Source organism: Spinacia oleracea, chromosome 6 (genome assembly GCF_020520425.1).
Source record: "Spinacia oleracea cultivar Varoflay chromosome 6, BTI_SOV_V1, whole genome shotgun sequence".
NCBI classification, from domain to species: Eukaryota; Viridiplantae; Streptophyta; class Magnoliopsida; order Caryophyllales; family Amaranthaceae; genus Spinacia; species Spinacia oleracea.
The window spans coordinates 137,685,019-137,703,860 of record NC_079492.1 but is presented as its reverse complement, the minus strand read 5'-3'; the positions used below and the strand labels follow the sequence as shown (position 1 = coordinate 137,703,860).

At 34.2% G+C, this 18,842-nt stretch overlaps 3 protein-coding genes across 3 annotated transcripts; 2 read left to right on the top strand and 1 right to left on the bottom strand.

The window, feature by feature from the left end:
* The first annotated feature begins 867 nt into the window (after positions 1–867).
* On the top strand, positions 868–5,167 carry LOC130463647 (uncharacterized). Its single transcript, XM_056832841.1, has 3 exons — positions 868–2,034; positions 2,802–3,895; positions 4,971–5,167. Exons 1-3 carry the CDS (start codon positions 938–940, stop codon positions 5,165–5,167), a joined length of 2,388 nt encoding a protein of 795 aa, XP_056688819.1. The 5' UTR covers positions 868–937.
* Positions 5,168–6,135: 968 nt separating this feature from the next.
* Positions 6,136–8,206, bottom strand: LOC110794896 (uncharacterized). The gene is made up of 2 exons (XM_021999865.2): positions 7,167–8,206; positions 6,136–6,600 (listed from the first exon to the last, which is right to left on the bottom strand). Exons 1-2 carry the CDS (start codon positions 7,570–7,572, stop codon positions 6,236–6,238), a joined length of 771 nt encoding a protein of 256 aa, XP_021855557.1. The 5' UTR covers positions 7,573–8,206; the 3' UTR covers positions 6,136–6,235.
* Positions 8,207–13,886: 5,680 nt separating this feature from the next.
* Positions 13,887–18,300, top strand: LOC110794868 (selT-like protein). Its single transcript, XM_021999836.1, has 4 exons — positions 13,887–14,173; positions 14,264–14,328; positions 17,068–17,383; positions 17,934–18,300. Exons 1-4 carry the CDS (start codon positions 14,000–14,002, stop codon positions 18,048–18,050), a joined length of 672 nt encoding a protein of 223 aa, XP_021855528.1. The 5' UTR covers positions 13,887–13,999; the 3' UTR covers positions 18,051–18,300.
* The last annotated feature ends 542 nt before the right edge of the window (positions 18,301–18,842 follow it).

Here is an 18,842-nt window from a genome sequence, read left to right as displayed (position 1 = left end):
TTACTTCCTCCGTTCGCTTACCGAGTTACCGTTGTAACATTTTTTTAATTGTAACCTTTTTATTTTTGGCAACTTATTCACTTAACTTTGCCTAGCTACTCCTTTCATATTAAATAATCCACCTTTCTCTATTATATCTAAAAGATGGGTATAAACGTAACTTAACCATCTACTTGCATTATTTAAATCACAAACTTTTCAGAAAAAACGATCTACGATAATATTTTGTGTGGCGCTCGAAAAGAGGAAGGTTATCTACACCAGTTTTATTCTTTTAGTTACCCTTACTAATATTATTAGTTTTCTATATTGTAGTTATAAATTATCTTATTTTCAAAGCTATTAGCTCAAATGGTAAAGCAATGTACAATATTGTAAAGCTATTAACGATTCAAGCCCCACATAGCCTACTACATATATTACACTTGTGTGTTAGTGTTTATTGGAACAAGCATATCACTCTTGATCACGGTTACTTTAGTTTATTGTTAGGGTTATATTTTTCATTGGTTAAGGTCATATTTATCCCTGAGTAAGGTAAGTTTAGTCCCCGAATAAGGTCACGTATATCTTTAGTCGGGTTCACTTTAACTTTGGTCTGTGTCACTTTTTACCTTAAGTGAGTTATATTTTTCACTTTTTACGCACTAATTTGAATGTACAATAAGATACCATAGATCGTTGGCACCCAAAATTTTATGTACAATTAAAATTGACGTGAATAGTAACTAAAACCGAACCGAAGAAGGAATAACCTCTAGTTCGTATACGTCATGTTAGTTTCCTATATCAACAAGAGTTATATTCAGGAATTAGTAGTCGGATATAATTAGGAAAGTTAATTAGGAGGAGACTGACATCTATAAATTCTTTTACCTTCACAGTAAAATTGTAATTCATTGATTTGTGACATTGTCGTTGTTTCCTATTCTTTCATATGATAATTAAGAATTGTTCATCAAGAAACAATATAATGGTGCTTACAAAAACTCAGGAGAACAAATCTGACAGAGCACGGCCTCCACTTCTCGGAGAAACACCATGGCTTCTGTATACAAAAACATCTGGGCGTAAACAAACCCAAACTTTTTACTCACCATCATCATCATCCTCTTCCTCAGGTCACCATAAAAATCTCCCACAATTACACAACAAACAAATAGTTAGTACCGCCCATGGCTGGTTAATTTTACGTAACCTTCCCACGGGCAAGTACTTCTCCATGTTCAATCCTGACACCTGTCAGTTCATAAGTCTGCCTGTGCTACTAGACGAACCAGCAGACGGACGGCTGTCTGGGTTAAGCCTCACAACACCCCCTGAATCTAACCACGAGGATTGTTTGTTCCTGTTATGCTACAGTAAAGCTGGTATCATGTGTTTCTGCCGACCTTTACAGCGTAATTGTAGATGGGTTACACAAAAACTCAAGCTTCAAGGTAACAGAATCAACGTCAAGGATACTTTTACTGTCAAAGGAATCATATACGGGTCTGGTGATGTTTTTTGTAAGAATGGAAGAACACAATTACAGTCCTTTTACGTCAGGGATGATGATTCAACTTCACTCACGCTTCGACCCTTGCAAATTCCTGCTTCTCCTGCACAGAGTTTCGGGTCTCGGAACCAAGTTTGCAAACAATGGATGGTTGATTCTGTTGATTGTCGTTACTGTGTTCGAATATTCTTCAACTATTACTATGGCTACGACGAGTGGCATTTTGTAGGGTTGAAGGTTTTTGAGTTGGATATAGACGCTCAGATTTGGAGAGAGATTAATTCTTTGGGTGGCCGGACTTTTTTTCTGAATCATCGTTATGGTCATTCCACCTGGTGTTGGGGAACTAAGAATAATGAGTCTGGATCATCAAGAGGATGTATCCAAGGGGATTGTGTCTACTTCCTTTTTCCAACTACAAGCACACCACCCTTGTCCTTGTTCATGTACAACTTACGAGATCAAACTTTCATGCTTCTTTCTCCTGGTTCCAATCTATCAACGACAAGCGAAGCTCATGTCTGGCTAATTCCAAGGTTGGTACTATTTCTTTTGTAATTGTTTTATTATAAGAATTGCTAGAATTAATATGCCATGATATATTTGTCCCTTTACATCTTTACTGCAATGCCCCATCACGGGGATGGACACAATGTGGTCCTTGATGACTCCCCCAAACTTTATTGTATCTTTTACTAGATTAGGTCCCGTGCACGCACGGATATTTAAAAATTTATTATTTGACCATTTTTTTTATAAAATTTTTAATTGAATTATTTATCCCTTAAATCTATTACGTAATTGATAATCTCGAATGTACCCATTTTATCATATTTTAACATACTACGTATTATATATTTTATATGTTTAATATGATGATCTGACTAAAATATTTGATATATTTAATATGCTAATTTGACCAAAATATCGAGTAAGAATATTTTATATTATTGACATGACAGTTTGACTAAAATTTTACCAAAATTTTAATAATGGCATATTCCATAATCCTATATTTTTTTCCATATATAAACATTTATACAAAAGGAGAGAAAATAAAAAAAAATATCTTTTTAGGAAAGAGTTTTTGGCGGGAAAATTTTTCACCAGGAAATGACACGTGTCATTCCTGGTGTCTCTTTTAGTATATAGTAATAGAAGATTCTGGACTAGAGTTATCTGTTTTGCGCTAATTTTCTGGATTTTTCCGCATCAGTTCAAAATTAATAAGTATGTGTCGTTGTAATTGAGATTCTGGTACATTTTACGTGTATATATGCTGATGTTCTGCCTTTTTTATCAGGTTACTGTCATCAGAAAAATGGAAAGAGGGACTCCAGGAAGATGGTTTACAGTTACACCACGAGGTAGGCCAGAATGAGAACCAGTTAGATCTTGAGATTGAAAGACATGAAAGCATGTTTAATGAGCTTCCATTACACCTTATAGAATTGATTACAAAACATATGCATTTATTCGAGTATTGGAATTTCCGAGCTTGTTGCAAAACTTATCATTCTCTATGCCCCAAACCTCAATGGGGAACCAACAATGACCTCCCCTTGTTCATGTCCTTTAAGAGCAATAATGGGTTATGTCAATTAATTGATCCATGCCGACTTGGTTCATACTCGAAAATCCTGCAATTTCTTCCTGATACCATAGTGTTCTCCAAAAATGGTTGGGTGCTCGCCTTGGTTTGTGGACAGTCCTTAGAATTCTTCAATGTTTTCTCAGGGGTGAAAGGGGATTTTCCAACTTTTGGGAATATTGATCTGGGTTTTAAGAGCATTTCGTTCTCAACAAACCCGACGTGCTCGGAATGTTTGACAGTTGGAATGTGTGCTAGTGAAGGTGATTATGTGCTTATCTATTATCTTCAATCTGGGAACGAATATTGGAACTCTTATTCGGCTGAAGATTACGCTGTCCAATTTTATGCAAGTACTAGTCCTCCCATAGTTCGAGAAGGAGCATTTTATTTCTTGGATACAAGAGGATACCTTGGAGTATTTCAGTTAGTTGAAGGAAAACCAGATTGGCAAATTTATACCCAACCACACTTCATAGTTGATCAGTTCGCACAGTATTCATGTTATTTGGTAGAGTGTGCAGGAACAATTCACTCTGTGTTTGTGGACAATAGGTTGGGGATGCCGATCATTAAAGTATTTAAATTGAACGACACTACGAAATATTGGGATGAAATTCATAACTTGGGAAATCATGTTTTGTTCATCAGTCGTGCATCGTGTTTATCTAGGGTGACAAGTGATCCGAAGATGAAAAATCGAATCTACTTACCAAGACTTCAAGGGGAAACTGTCGTGTACTACTCTCTTGAAACTAAAACGTACCATTATTTGGGTAGTGATAACCCTATGGTGCATTTATATGGTACAAAAGAACCAGTAAAATGTTGTTGGATATAAAGGTGAAATTTTACACTGTTTTGCCTATTCTTTCTTTGTTACACTGTTTCATTTCACATTATTTTTTTGTACTCCTATCATTGAGTCTTCCTATAATTCAGTTCCTTCTTGTTCGATAAAGTTGTTATGAAACATGGGTCAAATACTTATGTTCTACTTGTATTGACATACTGATATAATCATATCTCTAACTCTGTATCCGCTATGATGGAATTTTGCAACATACGGTCGCAGATAAATAAGGCTATCAAAGCCTTAACCAAATTACAAATCATGTCAGCAATAACATTCTACTCTGTACATTGATAGGGATAGACCTATCAATGTACAGAGTAGAATGACTATGAGTAATGAGTTTACAAGCTCTTTCCTAGTAGGCAATAAATTTTACTCCTTTCGTCCCGGAATACTTGAAACCGTTTGACCGGCATGGAATTTAATTCATTATAATTGACTTCTTATTTAATTGAAATGTACGGAGTAGTTAGTACGGAGTAGTTAGTAGTGGGGTATTTTTTAATATAAATAGTGGGATGTGGTGTGGGGTCATGAATTTTTAATGTTTATTTATGGTAATAGGGTTGTTGGTGGGCCCTTAGGTAAAGTGAGAAAATAATAAAATATTACGTAAAGTTTTCATTTTTAGAAGCGTTTCAAGTATTCCGGGACGGAGTTGGTTGTAATCTAAGCAGTAAACATCCTAATAAAGTTAAAGAAACCCATCAAAACCTCCTGTGACTGTGGCCCTGTAGTAACGCAACTCAACCATTCAATGCTTCTTCATTTCGAAACTACTACCCTTTATCCTTATGCAAAACCCAGAAAAAGTAGTACTCATGGAACCCCAAATGGAGAAATAAATTTAATCAAGAATTCAATTTCAATAGACTGGTAATCCAATGAATCGTAAACTATAATCCAATTTCATAGTAATACAGAGTATACAGAAAATAAAAAGAGGGGAAAAATTAAATAGGTGTGTAAAATTTAACAAATATCACCTCATTGGAATCGGAATAGTTATGTGCTGAACCTTGTAGGTGGAGCGGTGGAGGAAGATGAGTATCATCGGCATGTTGTGTTAAATGTTTGTGTGTTTGGTGGACGAAAATGCGGGTTCCAGTATTTGTGGGTAGGTTTTCAGCTTAAATATTTCTGGTCAGAGACGTTGGAGAGTTTTGGAGATGACGGTTGGAGCAAGTCTGATGGGAGAAGAGAAGAGGTTGTGAATCTGTGATATGACCATTGACCAAGATGAGAGAAAGGGTTGAGTACTAGTGTAGTTTTTTTTTTTTTTTTTTTTTTTTACCAATTGTTTGTTGGTTCAGTGGTGATTGAGGCTGAATTTAGTAGGGAGAATCCGTGTTCGATCCCCGCAATAACAATTGAGAGGAGAATAAAAACCTATCCACTCATTCGGATTAACCCTAAGGGTGAACTGGGTGCTAACAAAAAAAAAAAAAATCTAGTAATGTATTTAGATTGGACTCTAATGGATTATTTCTAAAATACAAAACAATTTGGGGCTTCTCCTCCTAATTGATTGGCCAAAAGTTGTTCCTCTTCTGGTTGAGAAACAACTGAAGCAGTGGCGGTGCCAGTAAGGGTTTAGTGGGTTCAACTGAACCCTTACTGGAACTGCAAAATCTGATTAGTTTCTGACAGTAAATCAAGTTAAAGCCAAAAATAGAGAAAATTAGGAGCAGATGAATTCCATGCACTGCAGTGGTTGAAGCTAGACACTTTAATACCAAGGGCCAGGAGTTCGAACCCCACCTCCATGGCATTTTGCTTGAAATCAAGGCTTCCTTACGTTTTGTTTTCAGCCGAACTATTTTTGAATTTCGTTATGATAAGTTTTGTTTTGATTTGGTTTTTATGTCAGGGGTTATATTAAGGGGAATCAGTGTATTTCCTTTGTAATTTGGGTTTATTAATTTGTCTTTCCTTTCTATTAGGTTCGTTTTTTCTCGATTTTTTTTAAAATAAATATTATTGTAATAATTCATGTGCACCATGGAATTATTGCTTGTAGTTTGGATTATGATTTGATTTAACTATATTTTTGTCCGGAAATTTCGAGCCCTTAAGTAAAAATTCCTGACACCGCCGCTGAACTGAAGTATCCAGTCTCTAGAAGTTGTCAAACAACCTCGTATGAATCTAACAGCTACCCTAATAAAACATAGAGGTAAGAACGGAGCATAAGTAAAACCCTATATTTTCCTTTTCATAATAGTAAACTCAAAATGGGCTGTTAGCCCGCTAGTAAACAAAACCAGCAAAATACCCATTTGGGCCTTAATTATAATGCCATGACTATTTCATCTAATAGTTCATCTAACAACAAGTCAACCAAATCTTGACCCAAATGTATACACAAATCTTCCACAAAATGCACCTTCAATAATTCATACTTTTTCACCCATTTTGTGTCCTTTTTTATATGCTCTTCTCCTGCCAACTTACAAATATTTTCCAACATTTCCATAAAATTTTCTGCTGCCTCAACCTCTGCTTTCACCAGCTCCTGTTTGTTAGCAATCTTGTTACAATAGTCCTGATAATTTTTTGTCGATTTTGGCGCTATATCTTGTGGCAAATTATCATTAATTTTGATCTTTGGTGATGATTTTCTCCTTGACTTTGAACTTAAATTTCTTCCTTCCCCTGTTTTACAAAATAAATTGACAAATCAAATACACATTATTTATGCTATTGCATGCTATGAACAGTAATAACCTATACTTGGTCCGACGAATTAAAATCCATCAGACCATCTTATACATGAATTTACTATTCCGTATAAGGAAAATTTAAAATGACAATAACGGATTTTAAGCATGAAATTTTCCTTAACTTTTTTTTTTAATTCTTCAAAAGTCAAAACATAACATGTTTAATTTTCTTTTTCCTCTTAATAAAAAAAATGCATATACGAAGTATAACATTTTAACATGTCACATTTTTTTTTATCAACCCGTTCAAATATTCTACCCACTTCCTTCTTAGTAAGTTAAACTTTAACTATTTCAAATTATGTGATCCTTCAGAGAAAACTTAAACAAAACTGGGATGTAAAAAATTAAACATTATCAAAAGAATAATTATACTAGTATTTAGGGACGCAGTGAGTATTAAATAATTCAAACGAACGAATAATAATAATAATAATAATAATAATAATAATAATAATAATAATAATAATAATAATAATGTGAGTAAAGAAAACAAACCTTTAGAAAAGGGACTAATTTCCTTGGTAAGATGACCATCAAGAACAGAAACAGGGCTTCTTGAAAACAATTGATCATCACTTTGAACCTCAATACAAATCATATGTTGTTTCTGATCAACCATCTTCTTCCTCGAATCAATAATTGATGAATCAACAACTTTCCCACTCAATTTTCCCTTTTTAGTACTCACTAATAATTTCCTCTTTTGAACTCCACATTTCTCCCTTAAACCATCATCATTATTATTATTATTCCTTAACCTCATACTACCACTACTACAACTAGTACTACTAGTGTAACGTTCTTCATACCTTTTCTTATTACTCCTACTATCTTTTATTACTCGACCGTCGTCTCGCGGCGGCGGTCTACTTTTCTTATTACCCTCTTTTGTCAACGTCATTGTCGCTTTAAAATCGGCCGCTTTCTTCTTCGTATTATCATCACTATCCAACTTATTATCACCATTATTAGAGACGAAGAAGAAGTTAGAACGACTCCGGGCTTGAGCTTGTTCATGAAAAGAGGCTGAAGTAGTCTTGGCACGACGATGAAATGCAGCTCTTGTTACGTTGGATCAAAATCAGGCAAGAAATGTACTGAATTCAAAGACTTGCTTCGAAAAAGCGAATCAAGTGTTGTGACATCGTTGTTTTTATGGTATTTACCAGGCAATGTGTCTAACCCCATTAGTCTCGCAACGATTCCTGGACCACCATTACTACTATTCTCTCCAACTTGAGCTTGAGCTTGAACTTGAACTGCAACGTCCGACCCATTAACATTCTTGTTGGTTAATGGGTCAGGTTTTACGAGTATTCGATGATCAGGCGGAGTCGGGTTAGTAGGAAGATTGCCGGTACAAATGAGTCTTTGAAGAATGGTAGTAAAACAACTACTGGAATTTGACGGAGGATTATTTTTAGTATTACTCTTTGAGTACTTGGACATTGTTTGTTTGTTTGTTGGTAAGTTAGCAAAGGAAAGGAAAAGGAGGGTTTCGTTTAAGAGGGGGGTAGGAAGGAAGGATGGAAAGAAAGAAGATAATTGAATTTATTATGAATGTGAAAGTGACGTTATAAAGTGTGGAAATTTTGGTCGTAGAGTTCACATTGGGAAGAAATAGAGAAACACGTTGAAATGGTTGAACCAGTTGACGTACGGATAAGTGGACTAATAATAGTAATAAAATCGGAATAATATATTATTGAATGGAAGTAATTAAATAGGTTTTGTCATTTTGGGTGAGTCAAGTGTCGGTTTGGAGCCGAATAATTTGACCTTGTTATGGCTTATGTAATAACGGACGGTGATGTTTTTAGAGCTAGCCGCTACTCTCTAGGTACTCTTATGGTACGACTTACAAGGAGACTAGACCTGATCAAACGGCGGATCGGGTTGGGTTCGGGCCGGGTCGGACTTGGGCATAAAAATTAGCCCGTTACGTTGGGTCGGGTCGGGTTAAGATTCGGGCCAAAAACTTGTGCCCAAACCCGCTATTTTCGGGTCTAAAATACCGGCTTTTCGGGCCAATTTCGGACCGGGCCAAATTTATAACTAAAAAGTGTGTTTTTGTGTTTCCCAAACCCGTCCAAAAAAATAAAATTTTCGGGCCGGGCCCAGAAACCGGGCCGGAAAATTCTGCCCAAACCCGCAAAAAATTCGGTCGGGCCGACGGGCCGGGCTCGTCTTGATCAGGTCTAAAGGAGACCGGTGTAGTTAAGGGTTTCGCATAGATCTGGATAAAACTGATCTGTATTTGAAATCCGAACTCTATTAGAAATCACTTGTCCTGGATTGTAATCGATTTGATGTTGACCATGCTTAATTGAACGAAACAGACAAAATTGTGTGAAATAATTATTTTATCATAATAAGCCTATTGACAATAAATCGATGCATACCTGAAATCGACCTAGTTAATTAATCACTCGTATTTAACCCGAATTGATCCTGAAAGAAACGACTCATTTCCACCTCTAGTTTCATGTGTCACAAATTTATCTTTTACGAGCTATTATTTTTAAGGTTAAGATTTCTAAATTTTTTCATATTGGTTAGATGTTTGACCTAAACAATTGAGTTGAGTTTGAGCTTGTCATCTAGTACTTAGTAGGACATTTCGTTCTAATAAGGTTTACATCTTTAGATCATCTCGGATATAATTAAGCTACAAATAAAATTTCAGCTTGGCATATTGTTATTTTTAGTTACAACCCTTTCATGCCCCCAAATCACTGTCCAAAGTTTTGCTTGCTTTATTAAGTAAGTGTTTGCTTCTTTTTTTACCTACAATTTGATTTGAATATTTATACCTGGCATGATATCTTTTGTATTTTAATTTGCACTTTTTTCGTGAATATGGCTTTGTCAACTAACGAAAATGAAAATATTCATGTGTAGGTGAATACATCATCTTGAGCCGGATATAAGCATGTGTAACCAAACCAGAGCCTATAACTTAATACAAAAATTTTATAAAGGATGTATATGTATAATATCAACTTCTTACCAAATATGGAGTAGTTACACTTTTTATCAAACACAGAATAGTCATATTTCAGTATTTTCTATTACACTTTATAATCAAATAGTTATATTTTTTAGTCATATAGTTATCTTTTTTTAATGATGACATCCACGATCTTACGCATACGTCGGTCTTATATGACAAATACTCCTCATCTATGTTTTCCTTTGTTCTCAACGTGAATAACTTCGATTAGTTTTGCTCCAAATCAACATCAAATCGTTAAAATAAGAACAGTAACCACCAAATATTCAATAAAAAATCTCAACTTGATCTACCACCATCATGAGTGATAAAAGGATAATAAAGAATAAGGTTGATAATCCAATCTTAATCTCAAATCAACATCTAATCGTTAAAATAAGATCAATAACCACCAAATATTCAATAAAAATTATCCACTTGATCGACCACCATCATGAGTGATAAGAGGATAATAAAAGAATAAGGTGATAATCCAATCTTAATCTCAAAATTTCCATTTTTTTTAATAATTTTCGGTAATTACGAGTATTTTTGAGAATTTTGTTTTCTCGGGGGCCATGATCTTATATAAACCCCAAACCATCCCCAAAAGTTAGCTAAGGGGAGGAGAGCCCATGATCTATATAAACCCCACATCAGCCACCCATATGACCGATGTGGGACTTAATAACCTTAAAATGGATTGTAACAGACTAACAGTTAATTATGATATCATTAGTGAACTAATTGATTGAGATATGAACTAAGGTAGTAGTAGACATCAAACGTTAAAATACAAACGTTTATATAAGACCGTCAATAATGTAGGTAGTAACTGCCTACTTTTAACAACCTAGAGAGTAATTGAAAAAATATCCTTATAATTATATATCTCCTTTATTTGAAATCTAAGTATCACACATGAATGTTTATTTCTACTCTTGTTGTTGGTATTGATTTACTCTAAATTATACCATGTTATTTAGCGATTTTCGAAAAACGCTAAAATATGTTAAAGTTCCAGAAATACGCTCATCTTCCAATAAATTCTCAATCTACCGTCCGGCTAAATTGGTTTAAAGACTAATGTTTTTTTCAATTCAGCACTAAATTACCAATTGAATTGGCGATGTTATAATACAAAATCACAATTGAACTGGCGATGTTATAATACAAAATCACAATTGAATAAGCGATGATGTCAGGGAATTCTCCGATTCAATTGGCGATTGTCCTGAACAACATCGCCAATTCAATTGGCAATTTTGTTTGTCCACTTTAACTGTCCACTTGATTTGTCGATTTATTTTTATTTGTCCACTTTCACTGACTAAAACAATTCACCAATCTATTCATTCAACATTTTCCACTCCATCTTTCCGACTAACACTCAATATTAATACACTATTTAATTTATGTATTCTTTCAACTTTCAAAATTACATCTACTTAAATCATATATTCTCTCTAAAATCAAAGGAAAAATTGACATAAATAATCACACCTTTCACTCATCTTCTCAAAATAACCCCACCTCCCACCCCACCAAAATCGCAAATACGATTGTGCAGGGGTGTGTATGGTGCTCTTGCTGCACTGGTGTCCAAACGACACGCGTCATATATAAAACGTGGATATCTTGTTGAATCCGGAGAAGAAAATAACAAACGTTGTTTTTTTTGATAAAAAAGAACAAACGTTGTTCTTTTGTTAAAAAAAAAAAAAGAACAATGACTGCTCTGTCCTTTTTTTGTCGCTCTTTTGTTTTTCGCTCCATTATTCTGGTATATATAACTTCTTTTTTATAATTTTCGAATCAGAATTTGTGAAGAGGAGGGAGAAAAACTATGGAAAGGAAAGAGAAACTGTGAAGAGGAGAGAGAAAGTAATGGAAAATTCTCAGATATTGGTTGATTTTTCTACTTCAATATCAATTCTATTGATTCTTCTTCTTCAAATTTGAATTCCTCTGTTGATGATCCGATTTGTGAAGGTAATTTTTCAATTTTTTAAAAACGAATTACTTATTTATGATGATTTTGATTTCTATGTTCATTATTTTCATCATTTCAATTTATTTTGATTTTTTTGATCATTTCGATTTCTGCATTTCTCAATAACCTTGATTAATGTATTTTGATTCTATATTTTGATAATTTTGATGACTAATGTATCTTGATTATATATTTTTTATGATTTTGATTTCTGTTCTTTTTTCGATTTTATATGTTCTTTTAGTCTTATCTTTTGTTCTATTATATATTGGTTCTCATATATGTATTAAGAGATTGTAATAATACAGAAAATAACTATTGAACATGTTGTTCTTTTTTGCTTTAGCTTGTTGTTCTTTTGTGCTTTAGCTTGTTGTTCTTTTGTGCTTTAGCTTGTTGTTCTTTTTTGCTTTAGCTTGTTGTCTTTTGATATTACACACTTCAGATCAAATTGTTCTTTTACCATTTTTGTGGTTCTTTTATCTTTTTTCTTGTTCTTTTTTCACATGGTTAAAATAAGTGTTCTACATGATATGTTCTTTTCTGTTATTTATAATGTTCTTTTTCTTTAATTTATTATTTTCTTTTATGCTCTATTGTTGTTCGTTTTTTTATTGGTAATGTTGTTTTACATGGTTAAAATAAGTGTTCTACATGATATGTTCTTTTCTGTATTTATAATGTTCTTTTTCTTTATTTATAATGTTCTTTTATTTATAATGTTCTTTGAGGTTCATCCTCTTTTTGTTTTTTTGAGGAATTGCTCAGCCTCTCTTCCTGTTCTTTCAGCTGTTTTTGAAGATTTAACATCATTTGTTGTTGGTCAAGTAAAAGCTTCCTTTGCTCTTCAATACTGTACTTTTTGAAAAAGAACAAACATAAAAGAACATTAAGATTTATATCTAATAAACAAAAAAGAACAGAACAACAAAATCCAAAAAAAAAAAAAAAAACAAGTGCGCCGTTCTTATCATGAACATGGCTTGTATTTCTTCTCCTTCCCCCTCTTTTTTTTATTTCTTTTATTTTTCATTTTCTATATATATATATAATATTTCTCCTATTGGATTCATAACTTCTCATTTTAGAAACACATTCTTGAGAGAGAAAGAGGAGAGCTTTTAGTTTCTCCCAACAAAAGAGAGATTTTATGAGAGAGAAAGTTCAAAACAAATTTTCTCCTTCTTCTTTTTCTGAAATGTGATTTTAATTGAATTACGTTTACAAAAAACTAGTTTATTAAGCGGAATACTATTTCAATTTCGCTTTTTTTTTTTTTTATTATTATTATTATTATTCATTCAAAGAGGTTTATGCTGTTGATGAAGGTGCATCGGGTGATTAAGGTAAATTTTCTCGTTCTTAATTCTATGTTCTTTTTAATTTTTAATGTTCTTTTCTTATAACTTTCTATTTCTGTGGCATCAAAATAGTGTGTTTTTTTTTAGAATCAGCAATTGTTCTTTATACATATTTATAGTGTTGTTTTCAAATATTTTTTGATAAATAAAATAACGGAATTAGAACATAAATTGGTTGAAAAACAACATTTCCAGAACTTAAAAGAACAAGAAAAAATATAGGTCTGGTTTTAAAGTTCATCAAAGGTTCGTCGTTTTGTTTTTTAATTAGAACATAAATTGGTTGGAAAAGAACATTTCCAGAACTTAAAAGAACAAGAAAAAATATAAATCTGGTTTTAAAGTTCATCAAAGGTTCGTCGTTTTATTTTTTAATCAGAACATACTGTAAATTGGTTGGAAAAGAAAATTTTCAGAACTTAAAAGAACAAGAAAAAATATAACTGCCTTTTATATTTGTACCTTTTGTCTGATTTGTCAATATTAGTGTTCTTTTTGGTTTTTTGCTAATGTTCTTTTACTTTACTTGTTAATGTTCTTTTCTGATTTATTTTCTCTGTTCTTTTCTTTTTTTTTTGCGATTTTTATGTTTGTTGCGTTTTATTGTTATTTTTGTGCGTTTTTGGGCAGGTGCACGAAGAGCATCGTGCACACCCCTACATAATCCGAGCGTTGCACCAAAATGACATGGTCCCCACTTGTTTACTTATTAAAATATCTACCCAACCCCAGTTGCTTTATTATTTAATTTTATTCAATTCTTTTTCTTAATACTCGTGCCCGACCAAGTGTATCTCTTAAATAAATACGGAGGAAGTACATAGTAATAGATTTGCGGTGGCGAAGTAGCATTTTACGAGAATAGACATCATTAGAATTTAGAAGGTGTCTGTTATCAAATATCGAGTAATCGACTATCGATAACCAAAACCCCAAACCCAAATCCCCTTCTGACTTCTGTCATCGGAAATCTCCGGCGACAATGGATCGAATTCAGCTTCTTCTAGTTGGACTTCCACTGTTCTTGTTCTCCACTGACATCTTCAACCTCTTTCTCTCTTCTCCTCCTCCTAAACCCTCTTCTCATCATCATCACCATCAACATATTCCTAAACCTTCTTCTCCAATCCAACAAACCCTAAATTTCCCTTCTCAGGTCACTTTCTCTATTTATTATTTTTTACGAATCTTCGATTTTGATTCAATCTGTTTAATTTATTGATTTTTGTTTGTTGATCAATTGCAGCAATCGAATTCTATTGCTTATGGCCGTACTGTTACTATCGATTTCTGCTCCTCTTGCTCTTACAAGTAATTATTCTCTTCTCTTTTTTTGGGTTTTTTGTTTTCTGGGGTTTTGATTTGATTTGATGCTGAATTGAACCTTTGATTTTGTGAAAGTTTAATCACACTTGTTTATGATTATAATAATATTTGATTGTATGTTTTTCGATTGTGGTATAATCGCCCTTTGTTTGCAATTTCTATCTAATATTAGGGGGGAGGAGGAGTGATACGGGTAGGATATATCAATTTGATACGGTCAGATGAGTTAATTAGGCAGTTGCATTTCGTGGATGGTTTGGACTTTAGATGTAATTTAGTAAATTAGGAAAGTTTGCAGGGGTTGGAGGAGGAAGATGGACATACAGTGAGATCGGGTTGACTTTTTTATACGGTACCTCGCTGATTATCATATACTTATAGGGTCTTTTCATGTTGTGACATCGCTCATCTGATGTAAGGATGTGTACATTTTTGAAACTAGGGAGATTAGGTTGTTTGAACTTGTGATGGTGTAGTTGTCGCTCACAACTTCTTTGTAGAAATTGGTTCCTAAAGTTCTGAATTGGGGGTTTGGAATTTGGATACATCACAGCCTTCACGGAACCAAATTCATCAATGTTGCAAATGATATAAGCCAAGCCGTTAATCATTACTTAGTGTGAATACTGTTTGATGGTCGAGAAAACTTCACCATGTCGTTCTAATGAATATGGTATATGGACTTTTCTTTACCCTCCTTTTCAATTTAGAAAGTAGAGGCAGTGCCAAAAAAGGCAGCGTGAGATTTAAAAACGTTACATCTATAAAGGGATGCTGGAAAAAACAATTTTGGATATCTGAATGTATGAATTGATATGTCTATTTGGATTCGAGGGGGAAAAGTCTTGTCTATGCTGCTGCAAAACTTGCAAACAAGTGCCTTTTGTGAGTACTCTTCATCTCTGGAGAGCGAACTACCTTATGAATACTGAATAACCACTTCCTCCAGTATTAGTCATGCCAGTTGCAGTAGGTTCTTGATGCTAGCCATTTTTCTTACAATCCCATAGAATTAGACCTGGCAAAAATCGACCCGAATCCGACCCGAAAATAATGGGTCCTGAACAAGATTTTGTGACCCGTAACCCGATTTTATCCGAACCCGAACAACCCAAAAAGTAATGGGTCAAAACCCGACCGAACCCGTTTTGGACCCGACTGATTGAAAATCATTGTATTTATAGTAATAAATGAGATTATGAGAAAATTTAAGCATAATAAACACGTTGTTTTTACTACTCCCCCCGTTTCTTTATGTTTGTTACGTATTCCTTTTAGGGTGTTTCACAATGTTTGTTACGTGGGAGAATCTTTCCTTTTATAAACTTATTATACTATCATTTTTTGTGCCATCTTTTAATTTTAATTGGTCCAATTTTTTCAATTCATTAAATATCTTAGCAATTTTCCAAGTATTAGTCATGCCAGTTGCAGTAGGTTCTTGATGCTAGCCATTTTTCTTACAATCCCATAGAAATATAGAATTCAAGCAGTATACAACAACGGAACCATAGCCAATCCCACAAGGATGGGGTCGGATGCATGAACCAAGAGTCTATCTTGGTCCACAAAGATAGTGTTCCTCCATTGGTTTCTATCTAGTGTCACATGCGCTTACAAACCCATTTTACTCGTGTCATTCTTAACAAGCCCTTAGTAATCTCGTTATATTTTCTTTGGCTATATATGTTTTAGTTAGTAGTCAAACTCTTATCATTTTTGGATGCTTTATACTAAGTGTTGAGTTTTATTTTATGATATATCCCGTTAATAGTGTGAACAACCTTTTAAAGATATGTTGCAAGGTCTTTGGTATCTCAGTGGAAATTCTTTTGGCCAGTTTCTTTATGTGAGCCAAAAGTTCATTAACTTGTGGATTCTTGATGAACACTAAGTCTGATTTCACGCTTTACTATTTAAGACATTGGTACAATTTGGTATTTTCAGCAATATGGAATGGTCCTATTGTGGATTGAGATTTTATCTAGCAAGAGCTACTTGATGGTACTTTCATCCAAATCATAGGATTGTTATGAGTTAGCATGGAATAATACTGATTTTATTCAGCTGCGACATAAGAATTAATTTCTGGTTTAAGGGATAAACTGGTTTCGGAACTCGTGCTATCTGCATATGCTTAGTGGTATACATGGTCATTATAACAATATTTAGAAACTTTGAAGCTGTGGGATTATTGTAGGGGGGGTCATAATTTGTTTGAATGCCGAAGAAACTCTCTTAAAATAAAAGAGAGGAGGGATGTTTAGCTAATTGATATTTTATTGTTGTAATGAAACATAATACTAGGCACATATTGTCCCAGCTGCAAGGAATAATCTCTCAGGAGATAAGCTTTAGTTAAGGAAAGGTCCTGAAAGGATGAAAAAAAATATTTGTTTTAGAAATCATATATTGTTAAATTTTACTATTGAAGGAAATGGATGTTTGTTTAGATGGTCTCGATATAAATCTTGGATGTGTATAGGTAGGAGGATCAGGTAAAGATTGTTGTTGGTTGAATGTCTTGAATCTAACTGCTTCAATGTCCTTTATCCCTTGTAAGTGAGCTTTGAATTCCAACCTTTGAAACCTCTACATTTATTCAACCAATATCTAATCGTTCTACCGTGGGTATGCTTGGATATATGTGCAACTCCATAATCTTTCTTGGAAATACGTGCAACTCCATAATCTTTCTGAAATTGAACTATTTTACCGTATTAGGGGCACAGCCGTGGCAATGAAGAATATGCTGGAGACTCAGTTTCCTGGAATTAATGTTGCTCTTGCAAATTATCCACCACCTGCTCCAAAACGCATCCTGAGCAAATTGGTACCTGTTGCTCAAGTTGGAGTAGTTGGCATGATAATGGCAGGTGATCAGATCTTTCCTAGGTTGGGAATGTCTCCACCTCCATGGTTTTACACATTGCGTGCCAATAGATTTGGAACCATATCTGCAGCCTGGCTATTCGGGAACTTCCTTCAGTCTTACCTACAAAGCTCTGGTGCTTTTGAAGTGTATCTTGATGGGGAAATGGTAAGTTGTCTGGATGTTCACTATAATTTTATGTTTCTATATAAGAGTTTTCCCATCCTTTTTTCATTTCACTCTGACCTTTTGGCCAAATTTCCTCCTGAAGCCCGCAAGCCTTGAGTTTTTGCAGTAAATTTAAGGATCTGCTGAGGCCTGAGGGTCCTTCACTATGTTGTAAATTGATGAATTCAATTATACTCATACCTAATTTGAAGCTTTGTGCAGTACCGGGCACTAAACTGAACTGATTGTTCCTTGTTAAAACCATTGTTTACTGTTTGCAAACTAAAATGGTTTTTTACTGATCAAAACTTAGTTTCGTTGCTTCTCTTCTCTTTTGTTTTGTTTTTTTTTTTACCGTTTGAAACCAATTTTTACCCATCAAAACTTTTATTGCTGAAACTGATTACTAAGTTAAAGAGAACGAAGCCTCTTTTGGATCAGCGTTGTAAAATTCTGCCGAGTGAAAATGACTGAAATATCGAATCTGCATTTGGCATGTGAAATTTTGTGATCGCTGCTCATCTTTTTTGTATGTATTGTACAAATGTAGGTGTTTTCAAAGTTGGGAATGCAAAGGTTTCCAGGTGAAATTGAATTGAAGGACCTTATTGGCAAAAGGCTTGGCTCTAAACTTGTGGATGGTGCCGGGGCAAATTTATGGTCTTGAAACACTCCCACCTGATTTTGGAAGAAGAAGGGAACCAGAGAAGGAGAGTCATGGAGACAAAAGAAAACCTTACCCTATCCTGGTTCAGTTAGCTGATAAATTTTACCAACCGGTGCTTTTTTTGCATATGTAAATTTTGATTACAGTACCGGACATGAAGATAGTCATTATCTGACATATGTAATCGGATTTGGAATCTTGACTTGTACTGCAGTTTCTAATTTATAGCATGGCGGTTATATTTTTTTCATCCTGTGTCATGTAAGCTTAGGGTTTTGGTGCATGTATGCATTGTGGTGCTTCAAAGATTAGAATGGAGTTAATTTTGAACCCTAATTGGCTCATCAAATGAGCAATAATAGTGTTGGATGGTATCTGCTTATCCTGCAATGCTTACATCCCTAAAATCAGGCTTCATCAGATTTATTGCGACCATGACAGTGTGACACTGTGGATATACAATTACAGTACAGTCTTACAGGGAACCCCATAAATTATTTGAAAGTATGAAACTATAAGCCTTGTAACCTTTCATTTCCAGTAATTCCCAATATATCTAAACCTGAAATTTGAAGTGTTGAAGCAAGAAGAAAGCAGCAGCCTTAAGACTTCAAGTCTTCAAGTGAGCAAGTCTTCCAAAACTATTTCACCCTAATCAAAAGATTTTACTGTTGAATCAGAGCGATGAATTCACAATAATTGAATCAGATACTCCCAGGTTGGTTTTGCTCCAGTGATCTGGTAACCGCAAATGCTTTGAACTCTTATGAAATACAGAGTAATGAGATTAGA